Here is a 22,703-nt window from a genome sequence, read left to right on the forward strand (position 1 = left end):
ATACAAGCAGCTCATACAACTCAATGCCAGAAAAACAAACAACCCAATCAAAAAGCGGGAAAAAGACGTAAACACACACTTCTCCAAAAAAGACATAGAGATGGCTCACAAACACATGAAAAGATGCTCAACATCGCTCATTATTAGAGAAATGCAAATCAAAACTACAATGAGATATCACCTCACTCCGGTCAGAGTGGCCATGATCAAAAAGTCTACAAACAATAAATGCTGGAGAGGATGTGGAGAAAAAGGGAACACTCTTGCACTGTTGATGGGAATGTAAATCAATATAGCCACTATGGAAGACGATATGGAGATTCCTTAAAAAGCTAGGAATAAAATCACTATATGACCCAGAAATCCCACTCCTAGACCTATACCTTGAGGAAACCAAAATTGAAAAAGACACATGTATTCCATTGTTCATTGCAGCACTACTTACAATAGCTAGAACGTGGAAGCAACCTAGATGTGCATCAACAGATGAATGGATAAAGAAGCTGCGGTACATATACACAATGGAATATCACTCAGCTATAAAAGGAACACATTTAAGTCAGTTCTAATGAGGTGAATGAACCTAGAACCTATTATACACAGTGAAGTGAGTCAGAAAGAGGAAGATGAATACCATATTCTAACACATGTATATGGAATCTAGAAAAATGGTACTGAAGAATTTATTTACAGGTCAACAATGGAGAAACAGACAGAGTCTAGACTCATGGACATAGGGAGAGAGGGGGAGAGGGTGAGATGTATGGAAAGAGTAACATGGAAACTTACATTACCATATATAAAATAGATAGCCAAAAGGAATTTGCTGTATGGCTCAGTAAACTCAAACAGGGGCTCTGTATCAACCTAGAGTGGTGGGATGGGGAGGGAGATGGGAGGGAGTTTCAAAAGGGAGGGGATATATGTATAACTACGGCTGATTCATGTTGAGGTTTGACAGAAAACAGAAAAAATTCTGTAAAGCAATTATCCTTCAATTAAATAAATTTTTTTAAAAAAGGGGGAGGAGAGATGTTAAAAAGAAGGGGACAGAATAAAGAAGGGACGAGAAGGGAGAAGCAAAATTTAGATGTACATCTTATTCCAGGACTCTACCATGGGAAAGTCAATAAACTTACAAAAATCTGAACAAAACCACAGAAGAACCCTAAACATGTTTGGAGAAATCTAATGGGAGAGGTCTGAAAATGTGGAGTCCTTGCCTACCAAAGCAACCCTGACACGACAAACAAAAACTGCACCGTTTAGAGCTGACGCCAGTCACCATCAGGCACCATAACGGGTCTGTCAGTTCTATTGTCTTATAGCACCGAGAACAATGCATTGTTATGACACACATTTACCATATGCACAAACCCTATAAAAATGTTGAAATCTTCAATGAATTAACAAAAAGCTAAAGAATGAGGGCCTTGAGGAGAAAACTGCTATACTAAAAATGTTCTTGAAGTCAAAACAAAAACTTTCAGATTAAATTTCCCCAAATTTAAGGAAAAATAAAAGTTAAAGGTTTAAGTTGAAGGACATGGATTTTTAAAGTATGTATAATAGCCCCTAAAAATATTTATATCTGAGTTATTCAACTCACCGTTGAAGTATCAATGATGCTTTTCTCTCTTCCATCAATGTCATCATCTTCATCTTCATCACTGAAATCTGCAGCTGCACTTTCAAGGAATTTAAAATTCTCCAGCACGGAGGCAGAATCTGTTAACTCAGATTTTCTGGTTTAAAACATATACATCTTGCTCAGTTAATTTTTTAAACTCAGTGTAAGAATCCATGACTAATTCTGTTTATATTATCTGAATATATTATATATTCTGACTTCTGTTTATATTGAATTATAACCACCCCCCCACCAAAATCACACTAGGATCTGCACTGATTCTTATCTATTACACTTCCATGGATTTTAACTGGAAAAGCAATATAGGAAGAAACTGGTTACTCTTTTAAAAGTACTTTTCAATCATAACTACTACTTATGGCAATCTAATACAAAGAACTCCTCCTTCTGATTTAGTATTATTTTGATTCTTAAGCCAAACAATGCACTTCTTTTTGAAATATTTTTATTATCTCTGCCTCTGTTTTTCTCTATCCTTTTTTCTTTCTTCAACTCTTCCTCTTCCATAACTAAGAAAATAACCAGTAAATACAGAATTTTCTCTGATGCAATCTCATATTTCTAAACAGCTAAAAAGTTGAAAAAAGCAAATGTGTATATGAAGCTTACTAAAAACAGTATTTTAGTTAAACTAATATACTATTACAAAACGATCCTGTTGATGAATAAACCCTTAATCTTTGGAAATGATTAACTTTTCAAATATGTGAGATTTTAATTTAGCTCTCTCTAAAGAAATTCATCAATTTCCTAACGACCAGAATAGAATGACTGCTCTCCAGTTCATTAGGAAATGTTTTAGATAACAAGACATTTTCCTGAAAAGCATTTAGCCATAACTATAGAATGACTGCTCTCCAGTTCATTAGGAAATGTTTTAGATAACAAGACATTTTCCTGAAAAGCATTTAGCCATAACTATGAACAAAATTCTCAAAACAGATAAATCTTAAATTTCAAATCTGCTGACAGCTATGTTTTTGTTCTTTTCTAACCTACTCTCCATCCCTATAGAAGTAAGATTCAGGATAATACCTTTATCAGTTTCAAAAGACTAGAGTGGACTTTCTTAAGCATCTTTATAATAATTTAAACTAATTCAATAGGTGAAAATATAACCAGGATTAATGCCCACACTATCTATGTCTACAAAGAGAAACAATCTACATCTTACATTTATGAAAACAAGTTATGTAATCTTAACTATTAATGAGCACATTTAAGAATGCTCCAATGACATTTGTTTACAAGACATATGTTTAAACCTTTACCTAAACCCCATAATTTTAGTTTATGTCCCAAATAACAGAAACTATGTTCTTACTAGAAAATGTACAGAGCTCAACTAAAACCATTCTTCCAGCCTAAACATGAGTTAAAATAAAGTAACATATTTAAATTTCAAAGAATCTTTGACTTTTTAATTTAAGAATTATGCCAAATTTTTTTTCAATAAAGAAGAATCTCCTTATTAAACTGTTCGCCTTCATTTTAAGCAGAATTCAATATAATTGTATGGTATATGGGCTTTTCTGGTGGCTCAGACAGTAAAGAATCTGCCTGCAATGCAGAAGACCTGGGTTTAATCCCTGGGTTGAGAAGATCCTGATCCAAAAATCAAAATGAAATGTTCCTGCTACTGAATTTTTCACTTATTCTATCAAGTAGAATATATATATATATATATATATATATACACACACATATATACACACACACTTGAAATAGATAATTTTCTAAAATGAAGAGGAGTTACAGCATTATTAGATAAATGAAAATGGCTAAGAAAAGGTTTACATCAAAAGAATTAAGTATTATATGATTTCTGGGTCACCAAGAATGAAAGTTCACTCTTACAGACTTGAAGTGAATTTCCAAATAAGATCATTTATGAAGTTATAATAGTAAGAGATGACTGAGCCTCAATGTATTAAAATTTATATTAAATGCATAAATTTCAAGCAAATAAAAATACCTTAAATAAAAATATTCTTAAAAGTCATAAATGATAACTCTAATCCCTGTGTATAAAAATTTAAACTTTTTATTAAACTTTATCATTGAATTACTTGTGCAGCAGTACCTAGAAGTGCAAGTATCACACGTGTCACCAATAAGCCAAAAATATTACTAAGAACTAAAACTACAGCCAAGCCACTTTCCAGACAAAATACTTACCCAATCATTGCTGTCTCTTTAACTTCGGCTTCTGTGCCATTTATAACTGAGTCCTGATTTTTGTCATCTTCCCTGTCAGTGACATCACTTGAAAAGCCCAACAAAGCTCGCACTCGTTTGGATTTCACATCTAGAATAGTATCTGTGTAACCCACCTCCTGTAGATACCTGTGTGTGAAGAGGATCTTTACAATTCAGACATACTGGAATCAGTACTCTACTACTGGATATCTAAATAAAAACATTTCTTTAAATTTACTGTCTGCATAAGACTGGACAGCACAGTACTATGCTAGTAGGACTCGCTAATAAATAATCTTCCAGCTGCAGATGGAGCTGTCTCTTGCAGTACCAGCCTCTATGGTCACTGAGAAAAACCAAAGAACTATACAATACACCATTCATTTATCTTAAGAAGAAGCTATTCCTTAATATATCTAATAGCACATTCTTTCTTCTAGGCAGGGCTGGAGTAGGCTCACTCTCAGAGGCTACTGAATTACTATTTCATAATAGTAATGAGAATAACCAGTAGTGTTTTTACACTTTTGATGTTACAGCATCACTGGATCAACTGTGATCTAGAGAGAATGTTTCTAGCATATATAGCTTCCTACATGACATACAAAACCACGGGATATTCCGAACAAGTCACTTCTACAGAAGGGAAGCTCTTATCCTGAGACAACTCTGCAATAAAAATAAACCACAGTTCAATTGTAGGATGTGGGAAGAGTGGGTGTACAGGTGTGTGTGCGCTGCAGAAAGGAGCAGCACAGAAAAGAAAGAATAGGTTTTGTATGGAGAGTTAAACATGGGTTCAAAGACCATTTCTTCCACTTTTTTCTTGTGTAGCATTAATTCTTCTGAACTTTAGCTTTCTTTCTCTTAAAAAAAAAAAAGAGTGCAGTGCCTGGCATACAAAAGGTGCTCAGTATCTATTAACAACAAAAGATGACCAAAAACGATCAAAAGTGGCAGTGGTAGGAACACAAAAAAGGCAAATGTTAATAATAAAGTCATTAATAAGTGTAACAGACAATATCAGACATTAGATTATATGTAAATATCAAGTCTATGAAATGAAAGATAAAACAAAGATCAAAAAGATAAGCAGTCTAAGATCTGGTATTAAGAGTTATTATTGCTCAAAGAGACATCTCACAAAAAGACATGTAACCAAAGTGGAGTAAGTTATCCTATCAAGTCAAGGTATTCATTTTCAATCCTAGCCAATATCTATAGAAAGGTTTTGATTAAAATTAGTAATCAGTTGATTCTTACAAACAAATACAAAAGAATTATGTTTTCTATTTTTAACAAGTAATATTTGATACATAACTCACTTTAGGAACAAAATCACATTACAAATACTGTTTCAAAAACTCTCATTCCATAAATAAACTGGTTTACTAAATAGCTACTTTCTCATTCATTAATATTTCAGTTCAGTTCAGTTCAGCCGCTCAGTTGTGTCTGACTCTTTGCGACCCCATGAACTGCAGCACACCAGGCCTCCCTGTCCATCACCAACTCCCAGAGTTCACTTAAACTCGTGTCCATCGAGTCAGTGATGCCATCCAGCCATCTCATCCTCTGTCATCCCCTTCTCCTCCTGCCCCCAATCCCTCCCAGCATCAGGGTCTTTTCCAATGAGTCAACTCTTCGCATGAGGTGGCCAAAGTACTGGAGTTTCAGCTTTAGCACCATTCCTTCCAAAGAACAACCAGGACTGATCTCCTTTAGAATGGACTGGTTGGATCTCCTTGCAGTCCAAGGGACTCCCAAGAGTCTTCTCCAACACCACGGTTCAAAAGCATCAATTCTTCGGCGCTTAGCTTTCTTCACAGTCCAACCCTCACATCCATACAAGACTACTGGAAAAACCATAGCCTTGACTAGACGGACCTTTGTTGGCAAAGTAATGTCTCTGCTTTTGAATATGCTATCTAGGTTGGTCATAACTTTCCTTCCAAGGAGTAAGCATCTTTTAATTTCATGGCTGCAATCACCATCTGCAGTGATTCTGGAGCCCCAAAAAATAAAGTCTGACACTGTTTCCCCATCTATTTCCCATGAAGTGATGGGACCAGATGCCATGATCTTCGTTTTCTGAATGGTGAGCTTTAAGCCAACTTTTTCACTCTCCTCTTTCACTTTCATCAAGAGGCTTTGTAGTTCCTCTTCACTTTCTGCCATAAGGGTGGTGTCATCTGCATATCTGAAGTTATTGATATTTCTCCCGGCAATCTTGATTCCAGCTTGTGCTTCTTCCAGCCCAGCGTTTCTCATGGTGTACTCTGCATATAAGTTAAATAAGCAGGATGACAATATACAGCCTTGATGTACTCCTTTTCCTATTTGGAACCAGTCTGTTGTTCCATGTCCAGTTCTAACTGTTGCTTCCTGACCTGCATATAGGTTTCTCAAGAGGCAGGTCAGGCGGTCTGGTATTCCCATCTCTTTCAGAATTTTCCACTAATATTTAGGTTGGTGCAAAAGTAATTGTGGTTTTGCACTGTTGAACTTTGCCATTTGATACAGAAATACATTCTTAAATAAATGTGGCTATGTTATACATCATTTTAATGTGCATTTCTCACTTTATGTTTTTTTGCTTTAATGACTTGGTACTTCCTGCTTATTTTATATGTATTTTAGACTATGGAAATGATGTTAGACAAAAAGCAAATTCAAGCAATTTTTTTAAGTTCAAAATGGGTTGTAAAGCAGCAGAGACAACTCACAACATCAACAATGCATTTGTCCCAGGACTGCTAACAAATGTACAGTGCAGTGGTGGTTCAAGAAGTTTTGCAAAGGAGAGGAGAGCCTTGAAGATGAGGAGCACAGTGGCCGGCCATCAGAAGTTAACAACAACCAACTGAGAGCAACATCAAAGCTGATCCTCTTACAACTACAGGAGAAGCTGCCAAAGAACTCAACGTCAACCATTCTATGGTCATTTGGCATTTGAAGCAAATTGGAAAGGTGAAAAAGCTTGATAAATGGGTGCCTCAGAACAGAAAAAGAAAAATAAATTGTCATTTTGAAGTGTTATCATCTCTTATTCTAGGAAACAACAACAAACCATTGCTTGATCGGATTGTGATGTGCAATGAAAAGTGGATTTTATAGGACAACTGGCCATATTCATCTGACCTCTCGCCAACCAACTACCACTTCTTCAAGCAACTCAACAACTTTTTGCAGGGGAAATGCTTCCTCAACCAGAAAGAGACAGAAAATGCTTTCCAAGAGTTCATCAAATCTCGAGGCATGGACTTTTATCCTACAAGAATAAACAATCTTGTTTTTCATTGGTAAAAATGTGTTGATGTTAATGGTTCCTATTTTTATTAATAGAGATATGTTTGAGTCTAGTTATAATGATTTAAAATTCATGATCTGAGATCACAATTAGGCCCGCATGAACCTAATAAAATGTCATCTCTGAGAGGCAGTTGAGTCTTTTAAAAATACTTCTTGGATTGCCATCATAACCACTGTCATTAAAAAAAAAAAAAGACAAACAAAATCAGCACTTTAAGAACACTTATTTATTTATAAAAGGAAAACACACAAACCACTTTTAAGACCAAAGTGAAAGCCCACTTATTAAATACTAATGAAGTCTCATTTTCTTCTAACTTTGAGGAGATTAAAAAAAATAGAGGTAAGGAGAAACTTTACTATCCTCTCCCCATTATCAAAAGAATGACTGGCATGCAATCCACTTTGGAAACAACAGGTTTAGACTATTCACAAGCAAACCCAAAAGAATAAACCAGGTAGCAAATCTCATTTTACTGAGACACAAATCAAAATACCAATTTCAAATATAACATGCAAGGGTTAGGCACTGAGCTGATGAGTGGGTCTAGCCCCACTGCTTGACATCTGAATCTCAAACCAGCTCTGGTCCCTCTTTATACTCTCAAATTCACATTTTATAGGAGCGACTATATGTTAGCATAATATATACAAATTTGGGAAATCCAGTAAGTTCTTCCATCTATTTAAAATAAAGGTTAAAAACATAACTTAAAGATATCATGAGTAGACTCATATTAAAGCATATGTATATTCATGTAAAAAAAGTGCAAAGAAAAAAGTAACTTTAAGGGTACAGAATTCTTCAGACCATACATTTAAGCATATAATAAATTAGAAGCTCTAAACTGTACTTTTTGATAAAGCTAATCTATGGATAGATAAAGCTAATCTATGGATAGATAAAGATAATCTATGGATTATTTGCTATGGAAAGCAAATCTATTCTTGATAATCCGAGTTAATAGTTATTGAAAAATAAATTCCTCCATAGGGGAAAACGTGTTTAAAATGAAAAAGGATTAGTAATTCAATGAAGTTTTTTCATAGCAGATACTTTCATGAGATACTTACTGTCTGAGTAGTTGCCGACCTTGCTTCCACATTAACTGGCTGTTTTGTTGTGGCTGTACCTCTGTTTCATTACCTTCATCTGGAAAACATTAAAACATAAAAAAACTGATGTAATATACATTAGAGGACAACTCAACTCATTAGAAACATCCAATAAAAATTTATAAGATTAAGAACACTTCACTGTAAAGGATGTTTTGAGTGCATGCTGTGCTCAGTCATTCCAACTCTTTCCAATCCCATGAACTGTAGCCTGCCAGACTCCTCTGTCCATGCAGTTTTCTAGGTACGTTTTAGGACAATTTAAGTTTTAATTTCTATGTGCATGTGTGCTAAGTTGCTTCAGTCATGTCTGACTCTCTGCACCGCAGACTGCCAGGCTCCTTTGTCCATGAGATTCTCCAGGCAAGAATACTGGAGTCAACTGCCATGCCCTCCTCCAGGGATCTTCCTGACCCAGGGATTGAACCTGTGTGTCTTATGTCTCCTGCACTGGCAGGTGGGTTTTTTTTTTTTTTTTTAATACCACTGGTGCCTGTGAAACCCCTTAATTTCTACAAGGAAACTCTAAAATAAATTCATTATTGCTACTAAATTTCCCTGAGAGTTTCAGAACTAAAAATAAGGGCCTTTCCCCCAATTTTTAGGTAACCTGAGAATTTTCCTCTAGGACAAATGAAGTCACACAAAAATTAAATAAAAGTATTATGAAGCACCACATCAGAATGAGAACTAAATGCCCAGGAATGACTGTTTAGAAGGAAGGGGGAAAAAAAAGCCTGTCTGGTAAAGAACAGATAGATAAAAAATATTCCCAAACCAAGCCTATTTCCTTCACTAGTTATTAAATGAAAACCTCAAGCATTCTTTCCTTAAGACATTCTTCAGATGGAAACTTCCTAGGTCCCAGAGAGCTTAAAATTCATCATATGGTAGAAGCCAAATCTTTCAAGAAGAAGATAAAACAAAAAGAGCTTTCTCCTTGATAAGTCTGGAATAAAGAATTTCCAAACTACAGGATAGCTCAACTTTAAAAACATAAAAAAAAGTTCACACCCTCCATTAGCCCTTGATTAAACTATAAGAAACTGTGGTCTTCATAGGATTTTTATTCAAGTGGAGCTATAAGAGAGATTGGGGAATTTTCTTTTATGATACTTGATATAAAACATTTAATGTGTTCCAGATGCTGTGCTAAAAACATATACACTATTCTTTTAATCTTTACAACCTCCAAAGACAGGTATTATTACTATCCCCATTTTAAAGATGAGAGAGATGTTTTGCAGATTAATTGTAAGGTTTCTAAGTTAAAAATACAGCTGTGAGTATTGAAATCATGACTGCGTGACTCCAGAGCTCACGTTTTTCTCCATATGCTCTCGTTACAATGGGAAGAGATTAGAGAAACATGTAAATGAAAATAAGAATTAGATCTTGCATTTTCATTATTCTCTTAAAATAACCAGACCAAGTTCTGGGACATACCAGAGAGAGAGCAGGAAAGTGGGGGGGGGTGGGAGTGGGCGGGCAGGGGTGTGGGGTGGAGATTAACTCACAAAGAAAGATTACTTTGGGATGACTTCAAAGAACATTTACTTGAAAAAGAAAAAAGGAAAGAAAAACAATGTCTAAATAGTAAGGAAAAATAATACATTGTTTCCACTGACTGACACATTCAGGAACTGTGTGTATAACATAATATGTTCTTCCACTTCTTAGGTCAAGTGAGTAGCCTGTACTTGCCAAGTAAGAATATCTATACTGACATTTCAAAAGACCAAAAATTTCAGATGTGAAAGAACTTTTGAGATCATCTAATTTCCCATCAAAATATGCCTAAATCCTTTCTATACCATCCTCACATACACTCAACTGCCTTTGTCTACTTTGGTAGCTAGAAAGGTGAATTTTACTGTAAATAAATTATACCTTAATAAAAAATAAAGCCAAATCAAATAAGAATGCATCCTTACCCTCTTTTAAAAACTGTATTCTTGTATTGCAATAAAATCTGATCCCTGAGTGGTCATTTTATAATATATTAAAATATCAAACCACCATGTTGTATACCTGAGACTAATATAATTATACTTTAAAGAAAAAAAGAAAGGACTAACTTGTCTCAGTTAACCCAGCTCTGTGACAAAAACAGTAAGGTTATGAACTGCTCATTATTATATCATTCCACACTGGATCATGACTAGGCTCCAGATGACTGCAAGGGAATAAATGAAACCTTATATATATAATCACCAGTATATAATATAACCAGTCACAACAATCAGTAAGAATGAAGACTGTCAAAGACCTACAGAGCTTGAAGAGTCCTTATCTCCTTGGCAATGGATTTGAGGAAACTGCTTACCTTAGTTCTTTTATTAGATTAATGTATGAATTAATGATCTAAGGCCATGTCTGTGATCAAGACCTTAACCAAACAAACATAAGACAGGCTCTTTACTCAACATTACCAAATCTATTTTCCATTGACGCAGAGAAATAATCAATGGTATAGCTGTCTATAGAGCAGTAAGTTTCAACACCTGCAAATAATTATAAAGACAGAAATACTGATTTTGAATAAATTTCTCAGAAGTGAATTTTCCTTTCTCTGTTTTTTAAAAAAACCTGACTCTCTGGGTCACATGTGGACTTGATTTTCCCAACACTTCCTTATCCAGGCTAAACATTTAGTTCTCTCAATGGTTAGTAAGTACTCACCAACTATCAGATTCATTCTTACCTTATCATGTAAAAAAAAGTGACATTATATAAAAGTGAGGATTTTAAAGTGGGTAGGATTTCAATTTCTGGGTAATATTAAAAGTATTTGACTGGCATTTCAAGTTGGAGTAACAAGGACCCAAGTTACCCTCCTGCCTGAAGCAACTATAAAACAAAATAGAGATACGATGGTTAAGACACTGAACATCAGACAATGAAGGATAGCAATTCTGAGAAAAAGGAAGCAAACAGGTGAGCCCTATGATTGTTCCAGTTTATTGCCCTGACAGTTTCCTGATCATAGCATAAGGAGGAGAAACCAAAAGAAAAATGAAGATATAATGGCTGAGAAGTTCCAAATTTCATGAAAACTATAAACCCATAGATCCAAGAAACCCAACAAATCCCAAGCACAAGAAATACTGGGGAGAGGAGAGGAGGTAACTATACCAAGGCACATTATGATAAAATCGCTTAAAACAAATGAGAAAGAGATAAATCTTAAAAGCAGACAGAGAAAAAGGTCACATATAGAGAGGAGAAGGGGGCGGCAGAGGATGGATGGTTGGACGGCATCACCAACTCAATGGACATGGGTTTGAGCAAACTTTGGGCAACAGTGAGGACAGGGAAACCTGGCGTGCTGCAGTCCATGGGGTTGCAAAGAGTCAGACACGACTGAGGGACTGAATAACAACAAATACACAGAGAAATGTATGGATGACAGAAGATACCACGTCAGAAACGATAAAAGCAACAACATAAAGACTTTCAGACACACAAAAGCTGAAAGAAGGCATTATCAGCAGCACATGTGTTAAAGTCCTCAAGACCGAAGGAAAATGATATTGGAAGATACGGATGCACACAAAGGAAAGATAGGCACTGGATATCTATGTTTTTTACGTTATTTAAATCTCTTTGAAAGAGAATTACTGAAACAAAAATAATAATGTAGGGTCAACCTGGGTCAACCCAGGGATTGAACCCATATCTCCTGCATTGGCAAGTGGATTCTTTACACTGAGCCACCTGGGAAGCCAGTGAAAGGTCTGAACATCTCAGTTAGAAGGCAGAATTTGTTACTTTGGATAAAGACATTCTATTTTAAATAAGTATATGGCTTTTAATATTAAGCAGAAGAAACTGACGTATGAAAAATAAATAGATTTTAACATAACGTAAGTTATGAAATAGAAACGGTAAGGGTTTGCAAGTGGAACAAAATAGAAAAAAAAAGAAAGGAAACTAATTTTTGTGAAGAATATTTCAGAAAACATCTGGATTGTCAATTTTAGGAAAATACAATAAATGGATAAAATAATGAAGAAGGAAAAATCCCTGCTTCTTTTCTTTAATTTGGATACCCCACCTTCTATACCTTCTCCTAGTCACTGTCCTTATCACTTAATTTACAAACCCCTTGGTAATGCTCTAAGTTAGGCTCACATGCTTCCTCTGCAACCAAACTTTTACATCATCTTGAGTGAAGTTAATATTCATGTGGGTGGTTCACTTCAGCTTCTGCACAACCACCACCCTCTCTTAGCTGTCATGCCTTAGACCTTGTCATTATGAAGAACTGTCACTGATGCAAACTCACTTTCTGAGCATATCCTTCAGGCTCAATACTTCCAATTCACTAGGCACTTTGACTTTAGGTGGAACCTTAGATCAGGGGTCAGCAAACATTAGCCTGCAGATCAAACCCAGCCTGTTTGGGCTTCCCTGGTGGCTCAGATGATAAAGCATCTGTCTACAGTGCGGGAGACCAGGGTTCAATCCCTGGGTTGGGAAGATCCCCTGGAGAAGGAAATGGCAACCCACTCCAGTACTCTTGCCTGGAAAATCGCATGGACGGAGGAGTCTGGTAGGCTATAGTCCATGGGGTTGCAAAGAGTTGGACACGACTGAGCTACTTAACTTTCACTTTTCAAACCCAGCCTGCCACACTTAATCATTTATGTGTTGTGGCTGCTTTCAAGTTAACAACAGCCGAGTTGAGTAGTTGCAACAGGGAACAAATGGCCTACATATTACTATCTGGTCCTTTACAAAAGAGTTTGCTGACCTGCCCTAGATTGTAGCCTATCTACTTGCTTTGATCCATTAGCTTCCTTCTGTCTTCACTTTCTTTCCTTGCCAGTCTTAGTTCAGGGTCTATCAATTCAATCATTCTTTTGATAATGTCTCCAATTTTCTTGTCCCTTTATCTCTCCCTGAATCCAGCTGTTCACTATTTTCATTCTATTATCTTTTACCTAGGCTCCAATTGTACAAAGCAGCACTTCTATATAAACTCTGATTATACAACTCAATTGAACCCTTAACTTTTCTCAATCCTACTATTCCTTAGTAAGTTTGTCCTCCTGTTCATTATTATTTTAAACCTTCTCTACTTTTCTTAAACCTCTAATGCATTTTTTTTTTTTAACACAAAGTTTTTTTGAGTTTTATTTTTTTCCCCGGGTTGGAGATTCATCTTCTAACATGTATGCATCTCAAAACAGTAACAGGGTCTCGAATTGTTCCGAGCAGACATTAGACAAGCACAGGGGTTTGAAAATTCCTATTTAAAAAAATGGAAATTGCAGTGGGAAATTGAGAAGTCACACACGTGGTAGGGTGGTAGTTTATCCTGCTCCCCCAAAAGCTGAATCTAAACTTCACATTTTTTTACTACAAGGACCTGACCTGATGCTTGGGTGTGCTGAGTGGCACCAGGCCTTACCCCCAAAGGCTGTTGGTTCCCACTTCCTCCCAAAATGGCTCTGAGCAAGAAGGGACTCCTCTGGAAGTTCCTCCCCCAGCCTCCAAAGGATCGCCAGGGACAGCCAGGTCTCCTCTTCCCTTTGGAGACACTTTTCGTAAGTGTCACATTTCAGAAGGCCAGGGCTGTGTCACAGAGCCCCTGGAGATGGCTGGTAGATTTGGGGGCAGTTTGCATGTTTTCCCTTTGATTCCTGTGCTCAGGTTGGAGCCCCCTCCCCACATTTCTGCCAGAAAGATGTGGGGTCCCTGGAACTGGGGGAGCCACAGGTCTAAGGCCAGAGCCTTTTAAGGGTGGTTTTAAACACACTGTCCCTTCTGGCCCCTAACATTTGAGTAGCTCAAATGCTGGGGATTGCTGAAATCTTCTCTTCAACTTGATAAAAAGACAATTAGAGGAGGGTGGGATTGGCTACTAAGAAAAGTCCTGGGTCTTTGGTCTACCTCTCGGGGCAGACCCTGGCAGACTGTGAAGAGGGGAAAGAAGGGCAGGAGCATGTAGTCCCAAGCCCTGAGCACTACCAGGGAACCTGTGTGAGGCCTAAACAGGCAAGAGGAACGCAAGGAGGAAGAGGGAGCAGGGAGGATAAGCTGCCTGTAGTGGGGACCTACGGAGTGCCACTCAGCCACGCAGGTAATCCTGTCTCATACATACAGCTATTATGTTAAATACCCACCACTAGACCAAAACCCAAACCTGTAGACCCATCACCTAACTTCCTACATTCTCTCTTGGTAACAATAAAAGGCATGCACGCTTCTCCTGCTATTCTCCAGCTATGATCAGAATTTCTATTATTTCTACAGATACTTTCATATTTTAAGTATCGCTATTCTCTCTCCCTTTGATTAGTTCCTCCTCTAAGAAACATGTCACTTACACACACACACACACACACACACACACACACACACACTCTGTCTCTTCATTGACCCCACTGGTCCCTTCAGCCATTTCCGCTTATACCTTGCCTTCACCTCCACAACCTCAGCTTCCTAAAAGTTTACCACACTTAGTCTTCACTTTCCACAGTCTCCATTTCTGCCCTCAACTCTCTCCCAAAGCTGTTCACAATAAAGTTTCCAGTGACCTGTGTGTCACTAAATCCCAGAGATACTCTTCAGACCCCAAGGCATTAATCTATAATACTGAAGGATCCTTCCTTCCAGAAATCCTCTCTTCTCTTGATTTCCACTCTCCTGATTTTCCAAATCCTAGTAAAATAATCCTCAGCAGTTTCCTTTTCAAGTTTCTATTGTTCTACCAGTTTTCTAAATGCCACCATTCCTCAAGGCTCCATTCAGGTCCTCTTCTTACTCTGCCTAAGATCCCTGGCTGAGCTCTTCCACCCCACTGGTGTTGAGTGTAATTTAGTACTGCTTATGCTCTGAAATCTACATATTGCTGCTGCTGCTGCTGCTAAGTCGCGTGAGTCGTGTCCGACTCTGTGCGACCCCAGAGACGGCAGCCCACCAGGCTCTGCCTTCCCTGGGATTCTCCAGGCAAGAACACTGGAGTGGGTTGCCATTTCCTTCTCCAATGCATGAAAGTGAAAAGTGAAAGTGAAGTCGCTTAGTCGTGTCCGACTCTTCGCAATCCCATGGACTGCAGCCTACCAGGCACCTCTGTCCATAGGATTTTCCAGGCAAGGGTACTGGAGTGGGTTGCCATTGCCTTCTCCGAATCTACATATTAAACCCCTATATTTGGCTGGAGCTCCAGACTCACCTGTCCAACTGTATACCAGCTATTTTCATTTGATGGCCTAACAAATAAATCCAAACGTGCACCCAGCATCTTCCAAACACAGTTTTGGTCTAGTTTTTTATACTAGAAGTGTGGAAGTCATCTTTGCATCTCCCTTTTTTTAAAAAACCCTCCATCTAAACAAGAACTAATATCCTGCAGATTTTACTTCCTAAGTATTTCCTGAACACAATCACTTCTCTTCAACTCCATTGTTGGTACATTTGTCAAGGTAACCTTCCTCATTTGCCCAGGAGGTTGTAAAGTCCTCTAACCAGTCTCCCCATCTCCATTTTTCTCCTCTCTAACCCATCTTTCCAGTAGTCATGTACGGATGTGAGAGCTGGACCATAAAGAAGGCTGAGCACTGAAGAATTGATGCCTTTGAACTGTGGTGTTGGAGAAGACTGTTGAGAGTCCCTTGGACTGCAAGATCCAACTAGTCCATCCTAAAGGAGATCAGTCCTGAATATTCATTGAAAGGACTGATGCTGAAGCTGAAACTCCAACACTTTGGCCACCTGATGTGAAGAACTGACTCACTGGAAAAGACCCTGATACTGGGAAAGACTGAAGGCAGGAGGAGAAGGGGATGACAGAAGATGAGATGGTTGCATGGCATCACCAACGCAATGGACATGAGTTTGTGCTGCGGTCCATGGGGTTGCAAAGAGTCGGACACGACTGAACTTAACTGAACCCATCTTTCCTTACTGCTGACAGCATGATCTGAGAGAAAATCTGATCACCAAAAAATAACAACAAAAAAATGTCAGTGATCAACTGGTATTGCTCTAAATCTCAAGGATTCAATATTCAGCTGTGGAAACATGTTAATAACACTACTACATTAAAGTGAACTACAAAATTGGCAGTGCATTAGGAATTATTCTGTTCCTTCAGATACTGTCAAACATAGAAATAGTGTGGTCAAATGGGGAGAATTTGAGTTTTGGAGTCAGAAGATTATATTCCCATTCAGATCCATATTCCCATTAATAGCCGTGTAACCCCTGGGGAAATTTCTGCACTTCTCTGAGTTTAAATTTCATACAAGTAAAATGAAAATAATATTACTTTTATTGAATAATTACATTAAGAATTAAAGTTAATGTATATAAAGCCCAGCATATGATAGTTATATCAGATGTTTGATCCAGGAATTTAACCTGACATCATGTCAAAAACATACTAATCTGAAACGTGGTGATGGCTTTTCAACAATTTTTCTTGCTTTCCCCTAACACCTACTAACATATTAGTCAATTATATTCCTTAATATCTTTACAAGTACTACTGTTTTATTATTTGATGGGGTGATGAGGAAGACAGGAGAAAGAAAAAGGAAGAAATAACACAAAAAGATAATAAATGCTTCAGCTGTTAAAAACACTGTCCTGGTTACACAATGTCCCGTGGGTAAAAAAGTCCAAAACAATTTTGCACCTGAAATTGAGAGATTAGACTTAAAGGATGAGTAATTCTCTTGTACTGAAAGAAGAAATCTCTTACCTCCACGGCTTATACTCTTTCTCTCAGGATTTCAAGGGCATGATGTACTTTGTATTACACATCTCAAAGTTCCCATTAAAATTGTGGGGACCCAGCAAGACACAGTTATGTTGGTGCATGTTACCCCATGAATTCTGATCCTTCCAGTAAGTGCAGAACATAAGCAGAAAATGGGGAACTGCAAGAAAGGGGACGAGGGGAAAGGAAGGAACGTGGTGGAAAATGATCTAAATGACACTAAGAGATTAGTGCCCAAAGATATGCAGGTCAGAAAAAATAACTAATATGCAAATAATTAGAAACTAACTTGCAGTTATAAATACTGTTGCTACAAAATACTGGATATTAATTTCTTTTTACTTACTTAAACTTCCTTGAAAATTAGCTTACCAGAATCATAGCTTGGAGGCTTCATATCTCCCTGATTCAATTCTGTCCCATATTTCAACTTGTGGTATTTGGCTCTAACAAAGAAATAAGAAAATACAAACCATCTTAAAACACAGTTACATGAACCTTAAGATATGTAATAGGAGTAGTTATCAGTATGCAGTAGTCCTGACTAACTTTTAACTGTTCAAAGCCTTCCACAGTATCAAAGTCTTAATGTAAAAGTGCTTCCCATTATCATTTTGCTGTTATACCATCAAGTTCTGTTACAACAAAAAAGTAATAACACTGAGAATGATAAATCTTGTTTCTATAATTATGAATGAACCCTGTAACATTCTAGTTTCTGCAGTATTCAGATTTTCTTGAGGACTGCCAGAGTACAATTCTATCAAAAGCAATAGATAAGTTTGGATTGTGAAATAAACTTGAAAAAGACTAATCTTTCTCAAAATTGAGCTTTTTTATCTTTAAGAAAAAAAAGGTCACCCATAATACTCTGCATTGTCAGGCAATTATGCTTTGCTAAGTATGCATTAGAGTGAACAATCCAAAAGAGGGAGGAGGAATCAGCTTGAATTATCAGTGTTGAATAAGACATTCTCGAAGAAATAAACATATTTTTTAACAGTCAAGGTATCTTCTGCCTTTTTAAGATGAAGTCAGGAAGAACTGTGAACAGGAATATTTTCTCTTAAAAGTTAACTAGATGTTATCATCTCTGATTCATGTGATTTAACCATCTCAGATTAAACCATCTAAGATGAGAAAAATAATCCAAATAAGGTACAAAATTAAAAGGTAAACTAAAAATGAACCATACTTAAGGTTGTATATTTTTACTTGCTTGCTTCCCCCAAATATTGAGGCTATTATAATATTCAATATAATAAGACTGAGATAAAAGCAACAACAATAATAATTTGAAAAAACAAATAATAAAGAAGGAATAAGGGCTTCCCATGTGTTGCTAATAGTAAAGAATATGCCTGCCAATGCAGGAGACATAACAGACGTGGGTTTGATCCCTGGGTCAAGAAGATCCCCTGAAGGAGGGCATGACAACCCATTTCTAGTATCCTTGCCTGGAGAATCCTATGGACAGAGGAGACTGGTAGGCTACAGTCCATAAGGTCGCAGAGAGTTGGAAGAGACTTAGCACACACAATGGAATAGAGTTAGCATGCACTCATGCACGTAAGGGCAACCAAAGAGCCAAATTTGTAAGTTATTTTTTTCTTTATAAAATAACTGAAAAAAAAAAAAGACTAACTGAGCAGTTCGTTTAAAATTTTTATATTTCAAGAAAAGGATAAATAAAATGAAAATAATTTGCTCAAATGTGTAAAATATTGGAATTCTTCATCCTATTTTGAATTAATTATTTTTCAGTCATAGCAGGAAAAAAATGAAAATTTTATACAGAGGGGAATGTTAAGAAAATCTCTGAAAATTACAGATAACTGATGTTCTATTTCTTAAGGTAGGTGGTGGGTAATTAGTATTTTTTTATATTAATCTTTATATGTTTTGTATATTAAAAGTTTTGTGATAATATATACTCACTAAAAAGAAAAAAGAACATCTTTGTGTACAAATATGGGATTGAGCTTTAGACTTAAGTAAAAAAAAAAAATAATAATAAGGCACATAATATTGTATGTGTGTATGTGTGTGCATACATTTCTGTGTGTTTTATATGTGTGTGTTATGGTTTTTAAATGTAACGGTCAATCTTTAGATTTTTCAGACATGTACTTCATCTACCATAAGATGAGTAACAATACCTCCTATTAGTCAAAATAGCAATTAAAAGTAATTGGCCTGAAGACAGAATTAAAGCAGTAATGAAGTTTTATGGAGTTAACTTACATATTTTTGTTCTATATATATATATTTATATACACACAGATACATATATAAACACATATGAAAAAAAATTTCAAACCCAAAATGCTGCACTATAGTGCATCCTAGTGGTCTTGGGAAAAACTACAACAGAGTTTACAAAAAAAGGAATAGAAAATATTCTATACAATGTATATAACAAAACACTATGAATAACATTTCCAAAAAAATTAGATAAAGACAAAATAAAGAACTGCTGTGTTTGCTACAAGCCATGTTCCCATAAATCAGGGTCTCCTTACTGAATTGTTCAATTCACTGAAAAACAATTTACTCACAGAACTCAATTTAGTAACATTTCTTTTGAAGTCAATATGCTAAAATACCTTTCCACTTATATCATTTCCCATTGTTTTAACCCTTCATCTCACTGTCAACAATTTTCTTGTTCCCTAATCTTTTTCTATCTATATCTGACTCCACGTTAAACAGTAAATCTCATGCCTAAGAACTCTACATTTGATACATAGCTACGCCTCCCAACTGCCCTTTACTGGATAAAACTGCATGAAAATCATATAATTACAATATATTAAAGATATTAATGACATCCCATTATGGTTTTGTTTCAAAGTCAATTATTACATATGATATGCTTGGAATATAACACAGCATTCCAACCACCCTTCAAATGTTGACAAAAATAATTTGATTAAATCCAACAAACTGTTATTAAATTATTATGACAGATACTGCACTTACTGGCTGCTGGGAATAATGTGCAGCTTATAGTTGCTTAAGGGTAGAGGTAAGGAGATGAAGAAGAGACAGAAATGTAAATAAATAACACTGTGGATAAGAACTATGAGTTATACCAAATGTTACACAAATTCAGATAAGGGATTGTCTAATTCTGTCAAAGGTCCTGACAGTAGTCAAGGACAGCTATCAAAAAGAAACCTCAAAACCTGCAATCAGTTTTACAATCAGACAAATGGATTGCTGAAGAAGGTATTTTGGTCAGAAGGAACATCTTAAGAGTGGGGGAGGGGTGTGGAAAAGCACAGTGTGTGTGCGTGTGTGTGTGCATATGTACAGGACTAGAAAGAGGCCTGGATGTAAACGGCTTTACTCAAAATTCTGAAATTAGCTAGATATTTTTATGCAAGGATATAACATTTGTGATTTAGAAAATGAATCCTGTGGATGTGGAAAATAAAGATTAGAATAAGAAAATGTATTAGAGGCAAGGATGATAGCTGGGTTTTTACATTGGAGCAGACACAAGAGATGCGGAGCAAATGGAAGAAATGTTTTAGAATTATATTTTATATAGTGCTTGAGATTCTTCAGTATAGAACTTCCTGAAAAAACCTGAGGTTATACCCAGTGTGTTCTTGGAAAATTATATGTAATTTTTTCATTTTGTAAATTTTATCACCCTTTCAGGAATGCTCTGTTAAACCCACACTAGGTGAGTAATCTTTCTGTAATGTTAAAGATTCAGTTTTACTTAACTGTGGACCTTTTTAAGTGGGACTAGTTAGAAAATCTATAACCAGCAACTCAAAACCATGATCCTTACTTGGGTTTTTACAGGTTAAATGACAAGATGCCTAGAATTTGCTCTAAAATAGATTTGAGATAAGGCAAGACTGACAAAAATGTTAACTGTTGAGGCTTGGAGGTGTATATAAAGGATATTAGTCTCTGTATGTCTGTGTTTCAAATTTTCCGCAGTTAAAAAAAAAAAACAAAAACTGGCTTAAGGCATTAGAAAAAATAATTTTAAAATGAAAAGAACTGAAATGCTTTATAGCTCTAATTTTTTAAAAAAATTACTAGGCATTATAAAAATAATTTCACAGTGAAGAGAACTTAAATGTTTAAGAGCTCTAATTCACAAAGCATTTTTTTAATTTCTTAATTTATTATACACTTCAGTGGTGCCATACATTAGGAGATTATTCCCAATGTAATGGCACAAAGTTCCATGAACTTTAAAAGATATGAAATCAGGGATACTTTTCCAGGAGAATCCCTTTAAATTAAAAAACAAAGAACAATCTTCCCTAGACTCAGCCACTAGCTGTTTATCTTTTATGTTCTCCAAAGTCAAACTACTTGAAAGAATAAACAACTCTATCTGTCTCCACTCTATCCATCCTTCTCACCTCTCAATCCCCTGTGATCTGGTTTATGTTCCTGCTACTTCACTAAAGCTGTTCTGGCAAGGATACCAACAAGCACCTAACTGGCAAGTCCAGAACTATTTTCAGTATACAACTTGTGATTTGTTTGGCATCTGCAACTGTCAAACTCCCACCTTCTCTAGCTTGCTTCCCAGTCACGGCTTTCTCCTTCCTTCCCCACTACTCTTTGGTTACAGCTTCTTTCTCTGTCTTTTCCTCAAACCACTCCTGCAACTGGCTCCTGCCTCTTCTTGTTCCACGCTAGTTCTGTTCGTTTCAAAGTTCTTATAATTTTACCCACAGTATTGATGATTCCCAAGTACACATCTCTATTCATGAATCCTCTTCTATATCTGCTTTACTACCCTTTTTATTTCTAACTCACTTTATAATTTTCAAACTTCTCTCTCAAGCCAGAAACCTGGAAATCATTCTTGAATTATCTTTCTTCGTCATCCCCAATACCAAGTCACCTCCAAATTTTATGGATTCTTTCTAGTTAGAAGGTTTCATAGGGAATTCCTTGGTGATTAGTGGTTAGGATTGGGCTTTTACTGCCAGGGGCCCAGGTTCGACCCCTGATCAGGGAACTAAGATTCTGCAAACCACATACTGCAGCCAAAAAATATAATATTAGAAGTAAAAAATAAAATGTTTCATAGTTGGTGACTCCTCTATTCCAGCAGTTAATATATCATTTCTCATCCTAAACTATTACAATTTTCCAGCCTCTATTAACAGATCTTTTCAGTTCATCCCCCAAACTAAGGTCAGAGTGATTTTCTAAAATCTATTTAACACTATTCTATGCTTAAACCTTTCAACAGTACAACAAATAAATGCAATATATATTCCTAGACTAGACCCTGGACCAGGAAAAAAAAAATACTACAAAGATTATTACTGGCACATTTGGTAGGAAAAAAATGCTATAAAGATCATCACTGGATTGCTTCTGGGCCTCTAAGATCAAGTAAGGTCATCACTGAAATATATGAATATGGGCTATATTACATAACAGAACTATGTTAACACTAAATTTCCTTAATAATGAACTATATTTATTTAAGGGAAAGTCCTTGTTCTTAGAAGATACTCTCTTAAGTATTTAGGGACAAAGGGGCATAAGTCTACAAACAAGTAGCAAACGACTCTGGGGGAGGGGTGGGGGAGCGGGGGGGGGTGGGGGGAAGGCCATGAGTATACAGAGAGAACATGATCCAAGTACATACAGCAAAATGTTCTCAACTGGTGAAATCTGGGTACAGTATACAGTTTGTTC

General features: G+C 36.4%; 1 protein-coding gene across 2 annotated transcripts in view; it reads right to left on the reverse strand.

Annotated features, from left to right (window-relative positions):
* The window catches only part of STRN (striatin), a 112,376-nt gene that overhangs the window by 46,370 nt on the left and 43,303 nt on the right, over nt 1-22,703 (reverse strand). For both annotated transcript variants that reach the window (XM_027555003.1, XM_027555004.1), the window contains exons 3-6: nt 17,382-17,455; nt 8,237-8,315; nt 3,830-3,997; nt 1,610-1,745 (exon numbers count right to left, since the gene is read on the reverse strand). In XM_027555003.1, coding sequence (XP_027410804.1) covers nt 1,610-1,745; nt 3,830-3,997; nt 8,237-8,315; nt 17,382-17,455 — 457 coding nt within the window. The remainder of the gene's footprint in view (nt 1-1,609; nt 1,746-3,829; nt 3,998-8,236; nt 8,316-17,381; nt 17,456-22,703) is intronic.

The sequence above is a fragment of the Bos indicus x Bos taurus genome, chromosome 11 (assembly GCF_003369695.1).
Source record: "Bos indicus x Bos taurus breed Angus x Brahman F1 hybrid chromosome 11, Bos_hybrid_MaternalHap_v2.0, whole genome shotgun sequence".
NCBI lineage: Eukaryota > Metazoa > Chordata > Mammalia > Artiodactyla > Bovidae > Bos > Bos indicus x Bos taurus.